Source organism: Salvelinus sp. IW2-2015, linkage group LG17 (assembly GCF_002910315.2).
Source record: "Salvelinus sp. IW2-2015 linkage group LG17, ASM291031v2, whole genome shotgun sequence".
In the NCBI taxonomy this organism is placed as follows: Eukaryota; Metazoa; Chordata; class Actinopteri; order Salmoniformes; family Salmonidae; genus Salvelinus; species Salvelinus sp. IW2-2015.
This window is the reverse complement of record NC_036857.1, coordinates 110,312-128,818: the sequence shown is the minus strand read 5'-3', so window position 1 is coordinate 128,818 and position 18,507 is coordinate 110,312. Positions and strand designations below refer to the sequence as shown.

At 44.3% G+C, this 18,507-nt stretch overlaps 1 protein-coding gene across 2 annotated transcripts in view; it reads right to left on the bottom strand.

Annotated features, from left to right (window-relative positions):
* Positions 1-3,205: 3,205 nt before the first annotated feature.
* Positions 3,206-18,507, bottom strand: part of LOC111977280 (guanine nucleotide-binding protein G(t) subunit alpha-2) — a 21,199-nt gene continuing 5,897 nt past the window's right edge. Inside the window, exons 2-9 of one of the 2 annotated variants that reach the window (XM_024006669.3) lie at positions 17,401-17,443; positions 17,010-17,151; positions 15,089-15,249; positions 12,980-13,108; positions 9,038-9,167; positions 8,633-8,786; positions 6,677-6,881; positions 3,206-3,773 (exon numbers count right to left, since the gene is read on the bottom strand). In XM_024006669.3, coding sequence (XP_023862437.1) covers positions 6,694-6,881; positions 8,633-8,786; positions 9,038-9,167; positions 12,980-13,108; positions 15,089-15,249; positions 17,010-17,151; positions 17,401-17,443 — 947 coding nt within the window. In that variant the 3' untranslated portion in view covers positions 3,206-3,773; positions 6,677-6,693. Of the gene's footprint in view, positions 3,774-6,676; positions 6,882-7,014; positions 7,101-8,632; positions 8,787-9,037; positions 9,168-12,979; positions 13,109-15,088; positions 15,250-17,009; positions 17,152-17,400; positions 17,444-18,507 lie in introns of those variants that run through there. The other variant, XM_024006670.3, reaches the window with a different exon arrangement.

The window sequence follows — 18,507 nt, the reverse complement described above, 5'->3', positions numbered from 1 at the left end:
CTCTCTGCTCTATTTTTCTATCCTTGGTTGCATCCTAGATGGTACCCTATTTCCTTGTATTACTTTTGACCAGGGACCATAGGGAATATGATGCCCTTTTTGACCAGGGCCCATAGGGAATATGATGCCCTTTTGACCAGGGCCCATAGGGAATATGATGCCCTTTTGACCAGGGCCCATAGGGTATATGATGCCATTTTGACCAGGGCCCATAGGGAATATGATGCCCTTTGACCAGGACCCATATTGTATATGATGCCCTTTGACCAGGGCCCATACGGGAGATATGGATGCCCTTTTACCAGGCCCAAAGGGAATATCATGCCCTTTTGACGGGCCCATACGGTATATGATGGCCCTTTTGGACCAGCCCATAGGGTATATTGATGCCCTTTTGACCAGGGACCATAGGGAATGATGCCCTTTGACCAGGGCCCATAGGTTATGATGCGCCTTTTGACCAGGGCCCAAAGGGAATATGATGCCCTTTTTTGGACCAGGGCCCATAGGGAATATGATGCCCTTTGACCAGGCCCATAGGTATATGATGCCCTTTGACCAGGACCCATAGGGAATATGATGCCCTTTTGACGCAGGGCCGCATAGGGTTATGATGCCCTTTTGACCAGGGCCCAAAGGGAATATGATGCCCTTTTGACCAGGGCCCATAGGGAATATGATGCCCTTTTGACCAGGGCCCAAAGGGATATGATGCCCTTTGACCAGGACCATAGGGAATATGATGCCCTTTTGACCAGGGCCCATAGGGAAGTGATGCCTTTTTGACCAGGGCCCATAGGGAATATGATGCCCTTGACCAGGGCCCATAGGAATATGATGCCCTTTTGACCAGGGCACAAAGGGAATATGATGCCCTTTTGACCAGGGCCCATAGGGAATATGATGCCCTTTTGACCAGGGCCATAGGGAATATGATGCCCTTTGACCAGGGCCCATAGGAATATGATGCCCTTTTGACCAGGGCCCATGGGAATATGATGCCCTTTTGACCAGGGGCCCATAGGGAATATGATGCCCTTTGGACCAGGGCCCATAGGGAATATGATGCCCTTTTGACCAGGGCCCATAGGGAATATGATGCCCTTTGACCAGGCCCATAGGGAATATGATGCTTTTTGACCAGGGCCCATAGGGAATATGATGCCCTTTGACCAGGCCAATAGGGAAATGATTGCCCTTTTGACCACGGCCCATTGGGAATATGATGCCCTTTTGACCAGGGCCCATAGGAATATGATGCCCTTTTGACCAGGCCCATAGGGAATATGATGCCCTTTGACCAGGGCCCATAGGGAATATGATGTGCTTGACCAGGGCACAAAGGGAATATGATGCCCTTTTGACCAGGGCCCCATAGGGAATATGATGCCCTTTTGACCAGGGCCCATAGGGAATATGATGCCCTTTTGACCAGGGCCATAGGGAATATGATGCCCTTTGACCAGGCCCATAGGGAATATGATGCCCCTTTTGACCAGGGCCCAAAGAGGAATATGATGCCCTTTTGACCAGGGCCCAAAGGGTATTATGCATGCCCTTTTGACCAGAGCCCAAAAGGGAATATGATGCCCTTTTACCGGCCCATAGGGAATATGATGCCCTTTTGACCAGGGGCCCATAGGGAATATGATGCCCTTTTGACCAGGGCCCAAAGTGTACACATCCCTTGTCTTCAATAAACACACAAGGGCTCCGACGTGGGGTTTGTTGTGTGTTGCCGCAGCGTCTAAGGCACTGCGTGCTAGAGGCGCCACTAAGAGCCCTGGTTCTCGATTCCAGGCTTATCACAACCTTGCCGTGACTGGAGTTCCATCTAGGCGCGCGCCACATTGGCCCGCGTCGTCCGGGTTAAAAAGGTTTGCCGTCATTGAAATAGAATAGGTTCTTACACTGTCTCATTGACTAGTTAAAGGTTTAAATAAAATAAATTGAACCACCAGCTGACTGTAAAGTGTGATATATACTTGATGTCCCATGTTCACAAGATCGTTCAGGTTTTCCTTCTATTTTAATTAAGTAATTAAGTAACAAAACCTTCAAAAACTCTTGTCATCACAGTGAATCTGATTCAATTGTATAATCCAAGGTGTTTGGTCCATCCACTGCTGCTTCTCATACAACAGGTTATGCAGCAAGAGCGAATAGAAGCACTGTTGAGTCAATTCAGAAAGAACTAAACAACATTCTTCATTTTCCTCATTGAAGAGAATTGGATTAGAATTGAAATTGCGATGTACTTCATGAATTACTGGGAATTGAAATGGAATTGACTCCAATGTCTAAATGATAGCTGCTGCAAGGACAACAGTTTGTTTTCTAGGTGTCCGAGCTGCTGTCTGTAATCCTGTGTCGGGTTAACGGCTGTAATCTGTTCAGTACTGTCGTAATCTGTGTCCGGGTTACTGTCTGTAATCTGTTCAATACTCGCTGTAATCTGCTGTCGATACTGTCTGTACATTCTTGTCAGTACGGTCTGCTAATCTGGTCTCAGTACTGTCTGTAATCTGTTCAGTACGGTCTGTAGTTGAGTCGCTGTAATCGTCTGTATGAACGGTCGTAGGGTCTGTGATCTGTCATGTGCGGTGTGCCATGTGTACGTCTGGTAGTCGTGTGTAATCGCGTGTCTGTAGGGGTCTGTTAATCTGTGTCTGTACGGGTCTGTTAATCGTGTCTGGTAGGGTCTGGTAATACGGTGTCTGGTAGGGGTCTGTGTAATCGGCTGTTTCTGTAGGGTCTGTGTAATCGGTTCTGGCTAGGTCTGTTTGCTAATCGGTGTCTGTAGGTCTGTGTAGTTGAGCGTCTTTTGGGTCTGTAGGGTCTGTGTAATCGGTGTCTGTAGGTCTGTGTAATCCGTGCTGACTCTGGTACCGGTGTCGGTGCTTGTAATCGTGTCTGTAGGTTGTGTAATCGGTGTCTGGTAGGGTCTGTGTAATCGGTGTCTGGTAGGGTCTGTGTAATCGGTGTCTGGTACGGTCTGTGTAATCGGTGTCTGGTACGGTCTGTGTAATCGGTGTCTGGTACGGTCTGTGTAATCGGTGTTTGGTACGGTCTGTGTAATCGGTGTCTGGTACGGTCTGTGTAATCGGTGTCTGGTACGGTCTGTGTAATCGGTGTCTGTGTAATCTGTGCCAGTACGGTCTGTGTAATCGGTGTCTGGGTAATCTTCAGTTATCAAAAAACAGAGTACAGAGAAGTCTATCCATCTTTATTGTATGTCTCTACACTTCGAAAATAAGAACAAACGTATTAATCAAAACGGTCCCTTTCTGACAGTACTTACGATGTAATGATCTCGCCAAACATAGTTTGGTCTATTATTATTTACAGTCTAAGCGTGTGTCTCACAATACACCGTTTATGCTATTAAAATAGACTCAATTAGAAATAGATGAGAATTTTCAAATATCTGCTGTTGGTAACTTTTTACAAGTTAAAGAGAAACCGCAGGAGACTAAAGGTAAAACAAAAACATTAGCTTCAGGGGTTTAAAGGTACGTTACACAATATAAGTGCCATCCAATGCCTCACATAAAGGAGCACTTTATTTTTATTTTATTTATTTTTTTACAACAAAAATGTTATATGTTGATACTCTGTTTTCTACCCAATGGACTTGACGTTGTTGATAGTAGAGGGATGCATCCGAGGAACCCGGGGGCTCGGCGGTGGTGACGATGACAGCAGATAAACCAACTGTCCACCTTCTCCAGCACAGTGCCCAAATACAACCAGTGAGTTGGCTCGTGGAAGTTCTGGAGAGATGAAGAAAATAAGGAAGTCCATTTAATATGTCACCTTTTTTTTAACATTCGTACATTATATTTTTGAGAGAGAGAGGGGAAAAAAACTTGGTGAATGCTACTTTTGTCATAGATCAATCATGTCTGCCGATTCAGTTTTTGTTTTTGGTCCCCTAAACTGGAACAAAAGGACACGCTCCAATGCTGCAATGCCTCAAAAGCTGGTCTAATATATATTTGACCACATTTGTATTGAGTAAAATATAGCTTAATCAGTGTCTTCTATTCAAAGTGTATAAAGCTGAAGCGATAGAAATGTAAAGGTCATTTCAGGTTTACGTCGACATACAGTCTCCTGTAAAGCAGGGAGTGTGCTGTACAGCTGAACCTCTGCCATGCACATTTAAATAGAGCCCTAGGTCTGTTTCGTGGTACTTTTGGGAGGCTAATGACGAAAAATAAACCATGAGGAAAAAGCAAAGTGGGAGGGAAAGGGATAGTGTCGAGATGGGGAGGAAAGGGATAGTGTCGAGATGGGGAGGAGGATACAGGGATAGTGTCGAGATGGGGAGGGAGGATACAGGGATAGTGTCGAGTTGGGGGAGGAGGATAAGGATAGTGTCGAGATGGGAGGGAGGAACTAGGCGATAGTGTCGAGATGGGGAGGAGGATACAGGGATAGTTCGAGATGGGGAGGAGCGATACAGGGATAGTTCAGATGAGAGAGTCGGATAGTGAGTAGGGAGGGAGGATACAGGGAATAGTGTCGATGGGGGAGGAGAAGTCAGATGGGGAGGAGGATACAGGGATAGTGTCGAGATGGGGGGGAGGAGTGCGAGATGGGGGACGATACGGGATAGTGTCGAGGGGAGGGAGGATACAGGGATAGTGTCGAGATGGGGAGGATACAGGGATAGTGTCGAGATGGGGAGGGAGGATACAGGGATAGTGTCGAGATGGGGAGGGTGGATACAGGGATAGTGTCGAGATGGGGAGGGAGGATACAGGGATAGTGTTGAGATGGGGAGGGAGGGACAGGGATAGTGTTGAAATAGGGAGGGAAAGGGATAGTGTCGAGATAGGGAGGGACCGGGATAGTGTCGGGGAAATGTTAGCGATATGATTCTCTTCATCCATCCTCCTCACCCTCAGCCGTCTGAACCATAGAAACTCAATTACTAGAAAGGACAAAGCTCCTCAGACCATGGTATGTCCATTCTAGTAATACTTTTCTATGGTCTTACCTGACCGTGTAATATAAGTATAATAAGGCTGTAATAATTAGAACCATAAACTCAGCAAAAAAAGAAATGTCCTCTCACTGTCATCTGCGTTTATTTTCAGCAAACTTAACATGTGTAAATATTTGTATGAAAATAAGACCAATAAGACCATTCAACCATTGAGACATAAACTGAACAAGTTCCACAGACATGTGACTAACAGAAATGGAGTAATGTGTCCCTGAACAAAGGGGGGGTCAAAATCAAAAGTAACAGTCGGTATCTGGTGTGGCCACCAGCTGCATTAAGTACTGCAGTGCATCTCCTCCTCGTGGACTGCACCAGATTTGCCAGTTCTTGCTGTGAGATGTTACCCCACTCTTCCACAAAGGCACCTGCAAGTTCCCGGACATTTCTGGGGGGAATTGCCCTAGCGCTCACCCTCCAATCCAACAGGTCACCCCTGGTGAGACAACCGCGACTCGTCAGTGAAGTGCACGTTTTGCCAGTCCTGTCCTGGGTTTGTGCCCATAGGCAACTTTGTTGCCGGTGATGTCTGGTGAGGACCTGCCTTACAACAGGCCTACAAGACCTCAGTCCAGCCTCTCTCAGCCTATTGCGGATAGTCTGAGCACTGATGGAGGGATTGTGCGTTCCTGGTGTAACTCGGGCAGTTGTTGTTGCCATCCTGTACCTGTCCCGCAGGTGTGATGTTCGGATGTACCGATCCTGTGCAGGTGTTGTTACACGTGGTCTGCCACTGCGAGGACGATCAGCTGTCCACCCTGTCTCCCTGTAGCGCTGTCTTAGGCGTCTTACAGTACGGACATTGCAATTTATTGCCCTGGCCACATCTGCAGTCCTCATGCCTCCTTGCAGCATGCCTAAGGCACGTTCACACAGATGAGCAGGGACCCTCGGCATCTTTCTTTTGGTGTTTTCAGAGTCAGTAGAAAGGCCTCTTTAGTGTCCTAAGTTTTCATAACTGTGACCTTAATTGTCTACCGTCTGTAAGCTGTTAGTGTCTTAACGACTGTTCCACAGGTGCATGTTCATTAATTGTTTATGGTTCATTGAACAAGCTTTGGAAACAGTGTTTAAACCCTTTACAATGAAGATCTGTGAAGTTATTTGGATTTTTACGAATTACCTTTGAAAGACAGGGTCCTGAAAAAGGGACGTTTCTTTTTTTNCTTTGAAAGACAGGGTCCTGAAAAAGGGACGTTTCTTTTTTTTTGCTGAGTTTATGTCATTGAGGTATTATGTCAGACATAATACAACATGTCATGTTTTAATTTAATTTAATTGCAGATGGACTGTCCACAGCCGGGCCTTATTACAGCGTGTCAGCAGATGGTCTGTCCACAGCCAGGCCTTATTACAGTGTGTCAGCAGATGGTCTGTCCACAGCCAGGCCTTATTACAGTGCGTCAGCAGATGGTCTGTCCACAGCCAGGCCTTATTACAGTGTGTCAGCAGATGGTCTGTCCACAGCCAGGCCTTATTCCATGCGTCAGCAGATGGTCTGTCCACAGCCAGGCCTTATTACAGTGTGTCAGCAGATGGTCTGTCCACAGCCGGGCCTTGTTTCAGTGAGGCCACAGGACTAATGTCGGTCCTACATAGTGATTTCCTGTTCGGCACTGAGGTGTGTGCGTGCGTCAGGCAGTAATATAGGCCGTCATACTGTACCTTCAGTCAGGAGCTGCTCAGAACAGCCCGGTGTCTTTTAGGTTGGTTTTGATGACGTCTGTGATGGTGTTGAAGGCCTGGTTCACGTCCTGTGTGTCTACAGCGCAGGTGATGTGGGTGTAGATGGGTTTCTCCGCCTGCCTCAAGTTCAGAGACTCAAACTGCATCTTCACGTGGTTGCTGGCGTCTTCGTATGTGTTAGGCCCTATAGGGAGATAAGAGGAGAGCTGTAAAAACTGATTAGAGACCAGTTGCTGGCGTCTTCGTATGTGTTAGGCCCTATAGGGAGATAAGAAGAGAGCTGTAAAAACTGATCAGAGACCAGTTGCTGGCGTCTTCGTATGTGTTAGGCCCTATAGGGAGATAAGAGAGCTGTAAAAACTGACCAGAGACCAGTTGCTGGCGTCTTCGTATGTGTTAGGCCCTATAGGGAGAAGGAGCTGTAAAAACTTGATCTGAGAGACACAGTTGCTGGTGTCTTCATATGTGTTAGGCCCTAGAGCTGTAAAAACTGATCAGAGACAAGTTGCTGGTGTCTTCGTATGTGTTAGGCCCTATAGGGAGATAAGAGAGCTGTAAAAACTGACCAGAGACCAGTTGCTGGTGTCTTCGTACGTGTTTGACAGAGGGAATAAGAGGGAGTTTCTTATTGTGTTTTAATTGAGTGAGAAAGATTTCAATGTATTCATTTTTTAAATGTTTTTATTTAACCAGGCAAGTCAGTTAATACCACCTCCTAGCCTTAAGAAGTTTTTTCACGTCCAGATGAAAAGCGTGCCCAAAGTAAACTGCCTGCTACTCAGGCCCAGAAGCTAGGATATGCATATCATTAGTAGATTCGGATAGAGAACACTCTGATGTTTCTAAAACTTTTTGAATGATGTCTGTGAGTATAACAGAACTTATTTGGCAGGCGAAACCCCGAGGACAAACCATCCATGAAAGAAAATGTTTGAGGTCACTCTCTTTTCAATGGGTTTTCAATGGGAATCTAGAATTCTAAGGCAGTTGCTTGCAGTTCCTATCGCTTCCACTGGATGTCAACAGTCTTTAGAAATTGGTTGATGTTTTTCCTTTGTGTAATGAAGAAGTAGGGCTGTCCAAAACGAGGGTCGAGTGAAGTGTACTGTTTGTTAGAGTCGCGTGACCTGAAAAGCTCGCTCCACTTTGTTTTCCTCCGGTATTGAACACAGTTTATCCCGTCTTAAATTTTATCGATTATTTACGTTAAAAAATACCTAAAGTTGTATTAGGAAAGTTGTTTGGACAAAGATTACAGGTAACTTATGAGATATTTTGTAGTCATGTTGCGCGAGTTGGAACCGGTGTTTTTCTGGATCAAACGCGCCAAATAAATTTACATTTTGGATATAAAACGACGGAATTAATCGAACAAAAGGACCATTTGTGATGTTTTTGGGACATATTGGAGTGCCAACAGAAGAAGCTTGTCAAAGGTAAGGCATGAATTATATCTTTATTTCCGAGTTTCGTGTCGCGCCTGGCGGGTTGAATTATGATTGTCTGTCTTTGTTTGATGGGGTGCTGTCCTCAAATAATAGCATCGTTTGCTTTTGCCGTAAAGCCTTTTTTAAATCTGACACATTGGCTGGATTAACAACAAGTGTAGCTTTAATTTGGTGTATTGCATGTGTGATTTCATGAAAGTTGAATATTTATAGTAATTTAATTTGAATTTGGCGCGCTGCCATTTCAACGGATGTTGTCAAATCGATCCCGCTAAAGGGATTTGATCCCTAAGAAGTTTTAAGAACAAATTCTTATTTACAATGACGGCCAATAGACACTGGGCCAATTGTGCTCAGCCCTATGAGACTCCCAATCACAGCCGGATGTGATTCAGCCTGTATTCATTCATCACACACGGTGAATAAACTCAAACCAAAAGGTCATGGAAAACAACATGTGTGCCATTTGGGACTCAGTAGGACTCACCATCATAGTCGGGGAAGCAGACATTGAGGTGGACATTCTTGATCTTCTCTTGGAAGATGTCCTTCTTGTTGAGGAAGAGCACGTGGGTGGTGTCCTCGAAGAACCTGTGGTTGCAGATACTGTTGAACAGATGGAGAGACTCGTGCATGCGGTTCTGAAAAGAGAAGAGGACAGAAGGACGGGGTCATCGTCGGGCTACAAAAGGGTCAAGCTCAACCTCCACCTACTAGCTGCGGTCACACTGGCTGGTGAGGTTTACAATATGGTTGAACGTTATCAGCGTCTCCTCCTTCTCATCTGTACCCTCCTTTTTTAGTTTACTTTAACTTTGAAGTGTGTGTGTGTGTGTGTGTGTGTGTGTGTGTGTGTGTGTGTGTGTGTGTGTGTGTGTGTGTGTGTGATCACCATTTCCTCGTCCTCCAGCAGCACCAGGTCATACGCGCTGAGGGAACTACAGAACAGGACGCAATGGACGCCCTGGAAACAGTGGATCCACTTCTTCCTCTCTTCCCTTCTGCCGCTCATGTCAAACATCCTGTCCGTCAGAGAGACACAACAATCAATCAATTAACCAATCAATCAATTATAAAACCCCTTTTTACAGGATAGGAGCGGTCAGTAACTCCAGTACAGTATCATGAGATCCTCCAGTGTGTGCTTTTTACACATAGTTGGTGTGTATGGTGAAGAGCGTGGCACTTGTAATACAAAGATTGATGGTTCAACTCCAGCAGGAATCACATACAAACACTGACAATACATGCACACTGTACTATACGTTGCTACGGTAAAGACACTACGACGTTGCTACGGTATAGACACTACTACGTTGCTACGGTAAAGACACTACTACGTTGCTACGGTAAAGACACTACGACGTTGCTACGGTTAAAGACACACTACTACGTTGCTACCGGGTAAAGACACTACTACGTTGTCTACGGTTAAGAACACTACTTACGTTGCTACGGTATAGGACACTACTACGTTGCTACGGTAAGACACTACTACGTTGCCTACGGTATAGACACTACTACGTTGCTACGGTATAGACACTAACTGCGTTGCTAACGGTATAGACACTACTACGTTTGCTACGGTAAAGACACTACTACGTTGCTACGGTTAAAGACACTAACGACGTTGCTACGGTAAAAGACACTACGACGTTGCTACGGTATAGACACTACTGCGTTGCTACGGTAAGACACTACTGCGTTGCTACGGTAAAGACACTACTACGTTTGCTCAGGTAAAGACACTACGACGTTGCTACGGTAAAGACACTACTACGTGCTACGGTATAGACACTACTACGTTCTACGGTATAGACAATACTACGTTGCTACGGTATAGACACTACTGCGTTGCTACGGTATAGACACTACTGCGTTGCTACGGTATAGACACTACTGCGTTGCTACGGTATAGACACTTACTGCGTTGCTACGGTATAGACACTACTGTGCTACGGTATAGACACTACTGCGTTGCTACGGTATAGACACTACTGCGTTGCTACGGTATGGAATTACTGCGTTGCTACGGTATAGACACTAACTGCGTTGCTACGGTATAGACACATACTGCGTTGCTACGGTATAGACACTTACTGCGTTGCTACGGTATAGACACTACTGCGTTGCTACGGTATAGACACCTACTACGTTGCTACGGTATAGACACTACTACGTTGCTACGGTATTAGACACTACTACGTTGCTACGGTATAACACTACTACGTTGCTACGGTATAGACACTACTACGTTGCTACGGTATAGACACTACTGCGTTGCTACGGTATAGACACTACTGCGTTGCTACGGTATAGACACTACTGCGTTTGCTACGGTATAGACACTACTGCGTTGCTACGGTATAGACAACTACTACGTTGCTACGGTATAGACACTACTACGTTGCTACGGTATAGACACTACTACGTTGCTACGGTATAGACACTACTACGTTGCTACGGTATAGACACTACTACGTTGCTAGTATAGACACTACTGCGTTGCTACGGTATGAGCACTACTGCGTTGCTACGGTATAGACACTACTGCGTTGCTACGGTATAGACACTACTGCGTTGCCTACGGTATAGACACTACTGCGTTGCTACGGTACAGACACTACTGCGTTGCTACGGTTAGACCACTACTGCGTTGCTACGGTACTAGACACTACTGCCGTTGCTACGGTACAGACACTACTGCGTGCTACGGTACAGACACTACTGCGTTGCTACGGTACTAGAACACTACTGCGTTGCTACGGTTAAGACACTACTGCGTTGCTACGGTTAAGACACTACTGCGTTGCTACGGTAAGACACTACTGCGTTGCTACGGTATAGACACTACTCGTTGCTACGGTATAAGACACTACTCGTTGCTACGGTATAGACACTACTCGTTGCTACGGTATAGACACTACTTTGACGGTTGCTACGGTATAGACACTACTACGTTGCTACGGTTAAAGACACTACTACGTTGCTACGGTAAAGACACTACTACGTTGCTACTGGTATAGGACACTACTACGTTGCTACGGTATAGACACTACTACGTTGCTACGGTATAGACACTACTACGTTGCTACGGTATAGACACTACTACGTTGCTACGTTAAAGACACTACTACGTTGCTACGGTATAGACACTACTACGTTGCTACGGTATAGACATTACTACATTTCTACAGTAAATATGGAAAAGGAGGACTGAGCATGCCCCCATTCTCATTGATGGGGCTTTAGTGGAGTTGGTTGAGAGCTTCAAGTTCCTTGGCGTCCACATCACCAACAAACTAACATAGGTACTACAGAGGGTAGTGCAAACGGCCCAGTACATCACTGGGGCCAAGCTTCCTGCCATCCAGGATCTCTATACCAGGCGGTGTCAGAGGAAGGCCCTAAAAAATTTCAAGGACTGCAGCCACCCTAGTCATAGACTGTTCTCTCTGCTACCGCACGGCAAGCAGTACCGGAGCACCAAGTCTGGGACCAAAACGCTCCTTAAGAGCCATAAGCCATAAGACTCCTGAACAGCTAGTCAAAGGGCTACCCAGACCCCTCTTTTATGCTGCTGCTAATCTCTGATTATTATCTATGCATAGTCACTTTAACTCTACCTACATGTACATATTACCTCGACTAACTGGTGCCCCCGTACATAGACTCTGTACTGGTACCCCCTTTATCTAGCCTCCACCTTGACTCTGTCCTGGTACCCCCTGTGTATAGCCTCACTATTGTTATTTTACTGCTGCTGTTTAATTATTTGTTACTTTTATTTTATTTATTTATTTTTCTTAAGGGCTTGTAAGTAAGCACTGTAAGGTCTACACCTGATGTATTCTGCGCATGTGACAAATAACATTTGATTTGATTTAACACTGCTACTTCGCTACAGTAAAGCCATTACTTCAGCAGCCATGTCCCAACAGTCCTGTGACCAGGCAGCCAAGAATCCCGCTCTCATTAAGACGTAGCTCTGCCTTAAGTTGGGCTGTGTTTACAGAGACAGACAATTCTGATATTTTGCCCGGTTATTGGCAAAAGAGCTGATCTGATTGGTCAAAAGACCCAAGTAGTGAAAAATAATATCAGAATTGGGATGTCTGTGTAAACACAGCCTTAGACTTGTAAGCCCAAATGCTGCTTTCAGATCACAAGGATTTTCTCTTGGTCTAATGCAGGGCTTTCAACCATGTTCCTGGAGAGCTACCGTCCTGTATGTTTTCATTCCAATCCCAATCTAGTCCACCTGATTCTAATAATTAACTGGTTGATACACTGAATCAGGTTAGTTACAACTGGGGCTGGAGTGAAAACCTATAGGAGGGTAGCTCTCCAGGAACAGGGTTGGAGTGAAAACCTACAGGAGGGTATCTCTCCAGGAACAGGGCTGGAGTGAACCTATAGGAGGGTAGTTCTCCAAGAACAGGGTTGGAGTGAAAACCTACAGGAGGGTAACTCTCCAGGAACAGGGTTGGAGTGAAAACCTACAGGAGGGTAACTCTCCAGGAACAGGGCTGGAGTACCCTGGTCTAATGGTTAAGATGTTGGGTAAGAAGTCGCTGGTTCAATCGCACCAGTTACACTACCTCGCCTTCATTTGACGTCTTTGCAGGTGAACTATAATGTACTGTGACAAAGGAGCCAGGTCGTTAGCTTCTGTAGCTCACCTGAATTTGACATCTTTGCAGATGAACTATAATGTACTGTGACAAAGGAGCCAGGTCGTTAGCTTCTGTAGCTCACCTGAATTTGGCATCTTTGCAGGTGAACTATAATGTACTGTGACAAAGGAGCCAGGTCGTTAGCTTCTGTAGCTCACCTGAATTTGACATCTTTACAGATGAACCTCTCCTCATTGACCCCGCCGGTCTTGATCCTGCACCGAAGGATGTCCTGGTCGTTAGGGGTGAAGTCAGCCTGGGTGATGCGCTCCAGGTCACTGAGGAAGCTGTGTGAGAGGCAGTCAATCAATTAATCAATCAAGATCAGATCACTGAGTTAGCTGTGGGAGAGAGGCAGAGTAAATCAATCAACTAATCAATAAAATGTATTTATAAAGCCTTTTTTTAGATCAGCAGTTATCACAGAGTGCTTTACAGTAACTAGACCCCAAAGACAACAGCACTGTCTAGCATCCACAGAGGCCATAGACCAGGGATCCACAACTGGCGGCCCGCAGGCCAAACTTTGGCCCGTGATTGATTTTATTTGGCCCCTCAATTTTTCTGAACACCAAAAAAAAACACTGAACAAAAATATAAACGCAACATTTTCAAAGATTTTTACTGAGTTACAGTTCATATAAGCAAATCAGTTCATTTAAATAAATTAATTAGGCCCTGATCTATTGATTTCACATGACTGGGAATACAGATATGCATCTGTTGGTCACAGATACCTTTAAAAAAAAGTAGGGGCGTGGATCAGAAAACCAGTCAGTATCTGGTGTGACCACCATTAGCCTTATGCAGCGCGACACATCTCCTTCACATAGAGTTGATCAGGCTGTTGATTGTGGCCTGTGGAATGTTGTCCCACTCCTCTTCAATGGCTGTGCGAAGTTGCTGGCTATTGGCAGGAACTGGAACACACTGTTGTACACGTGCTCAATGGGTGTTCTGTTTGGTGAGTATGCAGGCCATGGAAGAACTGGGATATTTTTCAGCTTTCATGAATTGTGTACAGATCCTTGAGACGGGGCCATGCATTATCATGCCGAAAAGGTGATGACAGCTGATAAACGACACAACAATGGGCCTCAGGATCTCATCACGATATCTCATTGTCATCCATAAAATGCAATTGTGTTCGTTGTCCGTGGCTTATACCTGCCCCATACCATAACCCCACCGCCACCATGGGGCACTCTGTTAACAACGTTGACGTCAGCAAACTGCTGGCCTACACGACGCTACACCGGGATTCATCCGTGAAGAGCACACTTCTCCAGTGTGCCAGTGGCCATCGAAGGTGAGCATTTGCCCACTGTAGTCGGTTAAGACGCCGAACTGCAGTCAGGTCAAGATCCTGGTGAGGACAACGAGCACGCAAATCAGCTTCCCTGTGATGATTTCTGAACATTTCTACAGAAATCCTTCCATTGTGCAAACCCACAGTTTCATCAGATGTCCGGGTGGCTGGTCTCAGACAATCCCGCATGGGAAGAAGCCGGATGTGGATGTCCTGGGCTGGCGTGGTTGCACGTGGTCTACGGTTGTGTGGCCGGTTGGGCGCCAAATTCTCTAAAACGGCAATGGAGGCGGCTTATGGTAGAGAAATTAACATTCAATACTCTGGTGGACATTCCTGCAGTCAGCATGCCAATTGCACGCTCCCCTCAACGTGAGACAGCTGTGGCATTGTGTTGTGTGACAAAACTGCACATTTTAGAGTGGCCTTTTATTGTCCCAAGTACAAGGTTCACCTGTGCAATGATCATGCTGTTTAATCAGCTTCTTGGTATGCCACACCTGTCAAGTGGCTGAATTATCTTGGCAAATTAGAAATGCTCACTAACAGGGATGTAAACAAATGTGAGCACTAAATTAGATAGAAAAACTTTTTGTGCGTATGGACAATTTCTGGGATCTTTTATTTCAGCTCATGAAACATGGAACGAACACTTTACATGTTGCGTTTATATTTTTGTTCAGTATAAAAGACTGTAAAAACACCAGCAAAGTTTTTTAATTTTGGAAATCTGTTCCAAAGTATTCCCATTCATAACAGATAGATATATGTGATCGTATACAAATGTCAGAAAGATTTGAAATTGTATTTTGGTCAAATATATCTGTTTATGCTTCTTGCTGTCAATTTGCAGTCTACAAATGATTTGTAATTACGTTCCGGCCCCCTGACCATCCGATCAAGAAGAAAAAAACGGCTCGCGCTTGAATCTGGTTATTGATCCGTGTCATAAACTCACTAGTGAGCGGAGTCGAGGAGATGATAGCCCTCAGCTGCTGACTCGAAACACTCCTGGATGCCAGGGTCCATCCACAGCTTCTTGATGCACTCAGCCAGCTCAGGAGACATGGTTCCCTCCTCAGTAGAGTTGGATAAGTTCTCCAGCTTCTTGCCTTCATCCTGGACACACAGAGAACAACACCCATACATGCATCAGTATAGTATAACATAGTATAACGTAGTATAACGTGGTATAACGTGGTATAACATAGTATAACGTAACATAACCAGGCAGAAAATAAACGCCTGAAACTACTGTAGATCCATCTACATTCTGATGAGAATACAAAAACAAACTGTGGGGGGAGGTTCTCTTCTGCACCGGTCAACCAATCAAAGTGAATGTGGAGGAGGAGTTAAGATAAAGTCTCGCCGCCTTAACGTCCAACAAGAGGAAGTTGCATCACAGGCTCTCATTCCATTTCCCCTGACAACCGGAACTCCACAGTAGTATAAAATGTCTACAGTATAGTATAACATGTCTATACAGTATATTAAAGTATAACATGTCTATACAGTATATTAAAGTATAACATGTCTATACAGTATAGTATAACATGTCTATACAGTATAGTATAACATGGCTATACAGTAAGTAACAGTAACATGCTAAGTAAACAGTGAGTATATGAATGGTTAATAAGTATAGTATAATCATGGCTAAAAGCAGTACTAGTAAAGTCAATACAGTAATTCGTTAAAGTATAACATGTCTATACAGTATAGTATAACATGTCTATACAGTATAGTATAACATGGGCTATACAGTTATTAAGTATAATCATGTCATAATACAAGCTAATAGTATAACATCCTATACAGTATAGTATAACAGCTATACAGTATAGTATAACATGTTATACAGTATAATTAATGTATAATATGTATACATATAGATAACATTGTTTACTATAGTATCAAGCGTATAACATGTCTATACAGTATAGTGAACATGTTATTATAATATCTATACACGTATATTAAGAGTAGTATACATGCATACAGTATAGGATACAGTAATAGTAGAACATGCATAACAAGTAGGTATACTGCATCAGTATAGTATAACATGTCTAAACAGTATATGTAAAAGTATAACACTTATATAAGTATACATATGTCTATACAGTATAGTATTAACATGGCTATAACAGTACAGTATATACATGTCTATACAGTATATTAAGTATAACATGTCTATATAGTATAGTATAACATGTCTATACAGTATAGTATAACATGCTAACAGTTATTAAACATGGCTATACAGTATATTAGTACAATGTCTATAGTATAGTAATACATGTCTATACTGTATAGTATAACATGCTATACAGTATATTAAGTACATGTCTATATAGGTGAGTATTGTAACATGTTATACAGTATACAGTATATACATGTCCTAATACAGTATAGTATAACATTTATACATTTTGTTCGTCAGTATAGTATAACATGTCTATACAGTATATTAAAGTATAACATGTCTATATAGTATAGTATAACATGTCTATACTGTATAGTATAACATGTCTATATGTAACGGATGTGAAATGGCTAGCTAGTTAGCGGGTACGCGCTACTAGCATTTCAATCCGTTACGTCACTTGCTCTGAAACCTAGAAGTAGTGTTGCCCCTTGTTCTGCAAGGGCCGCGGCTTTTGTGGAGCGATGGGTAACGACGCTTCGTGGGTGTCAGTTGTTGATGTGTGCAGAGGGTCCCTGGTTCGCGCCCGGGTCGGGGCGAGGGGACGGTTTTTAAAGTTATACTGTTACATATACAGTATATTAAAGTATAACATGTCTATATAGTATATTATTATATGTTGTAGTATAGTTTTACACACACACGCAAACACCCAGCCTGCAGTACCCACCTCCGCGGCCGGTGATCCGTACTTGATCCCCAGGATGCTCATGCCTCTGACGATGGACAGAGCTGACTGCAGGACGTTACCAAAGATCACCCCTCTGGACGTTACCTTCTCCTCCTTATTAAAACCACCCAGGTGGAGGATTCTGTGGAGAAGTATTGGGTTAGTATTGAGTAATTCCACTTAAAAAAAGTCCTTGTGCATAGAGTTGTATGGTTTGTGACATCTGAGTCTCAGTATCACTCTGTTAATTAACGTGGAATTTCCCTGTGGCTCAATTATCCAAACTGCCACCTAGTGGTGCTTTTGTGGCAATGCAGCTCACTTCTCTGCTGCCCCATATTAACAGCGAGAGAGAACCCAAAAGCGTACTTAATTTGTAACTTAAACTTACTTCATTTGTTTTACAATGGTGCTTTTCCCTGACTCCTCAGCACCTGAAAGAAAACAAAAATACACAATTTATTACAACCGTTAAATAAAGGTCAACAATGTAATTTTTAATTACAAGGGTTTCATCAGTGACTGGCTCAAAAAAAACGAGCTGACAAGGTGAAAAACCTGCCGAGGTGCCCTTGAGCAAGGCACTTAACCCTAATTAGCTCCAGGGGTGTTGTACTACTATGACTGACCCCTGTAAAACAACACATTTCACTACACTATCCGGTGTACGTGACAATAAAATATCTTAATAGTCCTGGACCTGGTGGCCAGCGAAACATAGGGTTATTCCCAAATGGCACCCTCTTCCCTACATAGTGCCCTCATTTTGACCAGAGCCCTATAGAACCCTCTTTCCTATATAGTGCCCTCATTTTGACCAGAGCCCTATAGAACCCTCTTCCCTATATAGTGCCCTCATTTTGACCAGAGCCCTATGGAACCCTCTTCCCTACATAGTGCCCTAATTTTGACCAGAGCCCTATAGAACCCTCTTCCCTACATAGTGCCCTCATTTTGACCAGAGCCCTATGGAACCCTCTTCCCTACACAGTGCCCTCATTTTGACCAGAGCCCTATGGAACCCTCTTCCCCTACATAGTGGCCAGCCCTATTTTGACAGAGCCCTATAGAACCTCTTTCCCTTAATAGTGCCTATTTTGACCAGCCCTATAGAACCCTCTTCCCTATAGTGCCCTCATTTTGACCAGAGCCCTATAAACCCTCTTCCCTACATGTGCCCTATTTTGACCAGAGCCCTATAGAACCCTCTTCCTATATGTGCCCTCATTTTGACCAGAGCCTATAGAAACCCTCTTCCCTACATAGTGCCCTCTTTTGACCAGAGCCCTATAGACCCCCTTCCCTAATAGTGCCCTCATTTTGACCAGAGCCCTATAGAACCCTCTTTCTCCCTATATTTATATCGCTACAATAGTGATTTTGACCAGAGCCCTATAAACCCTTCTTCCTATATAGTGCCCTCATTTTGACCAGAGCCTATAGAACCCTCTTCCCTACATAGTGCCCTCATTTTGACCAGAGCCCTTTAGACCCTCTT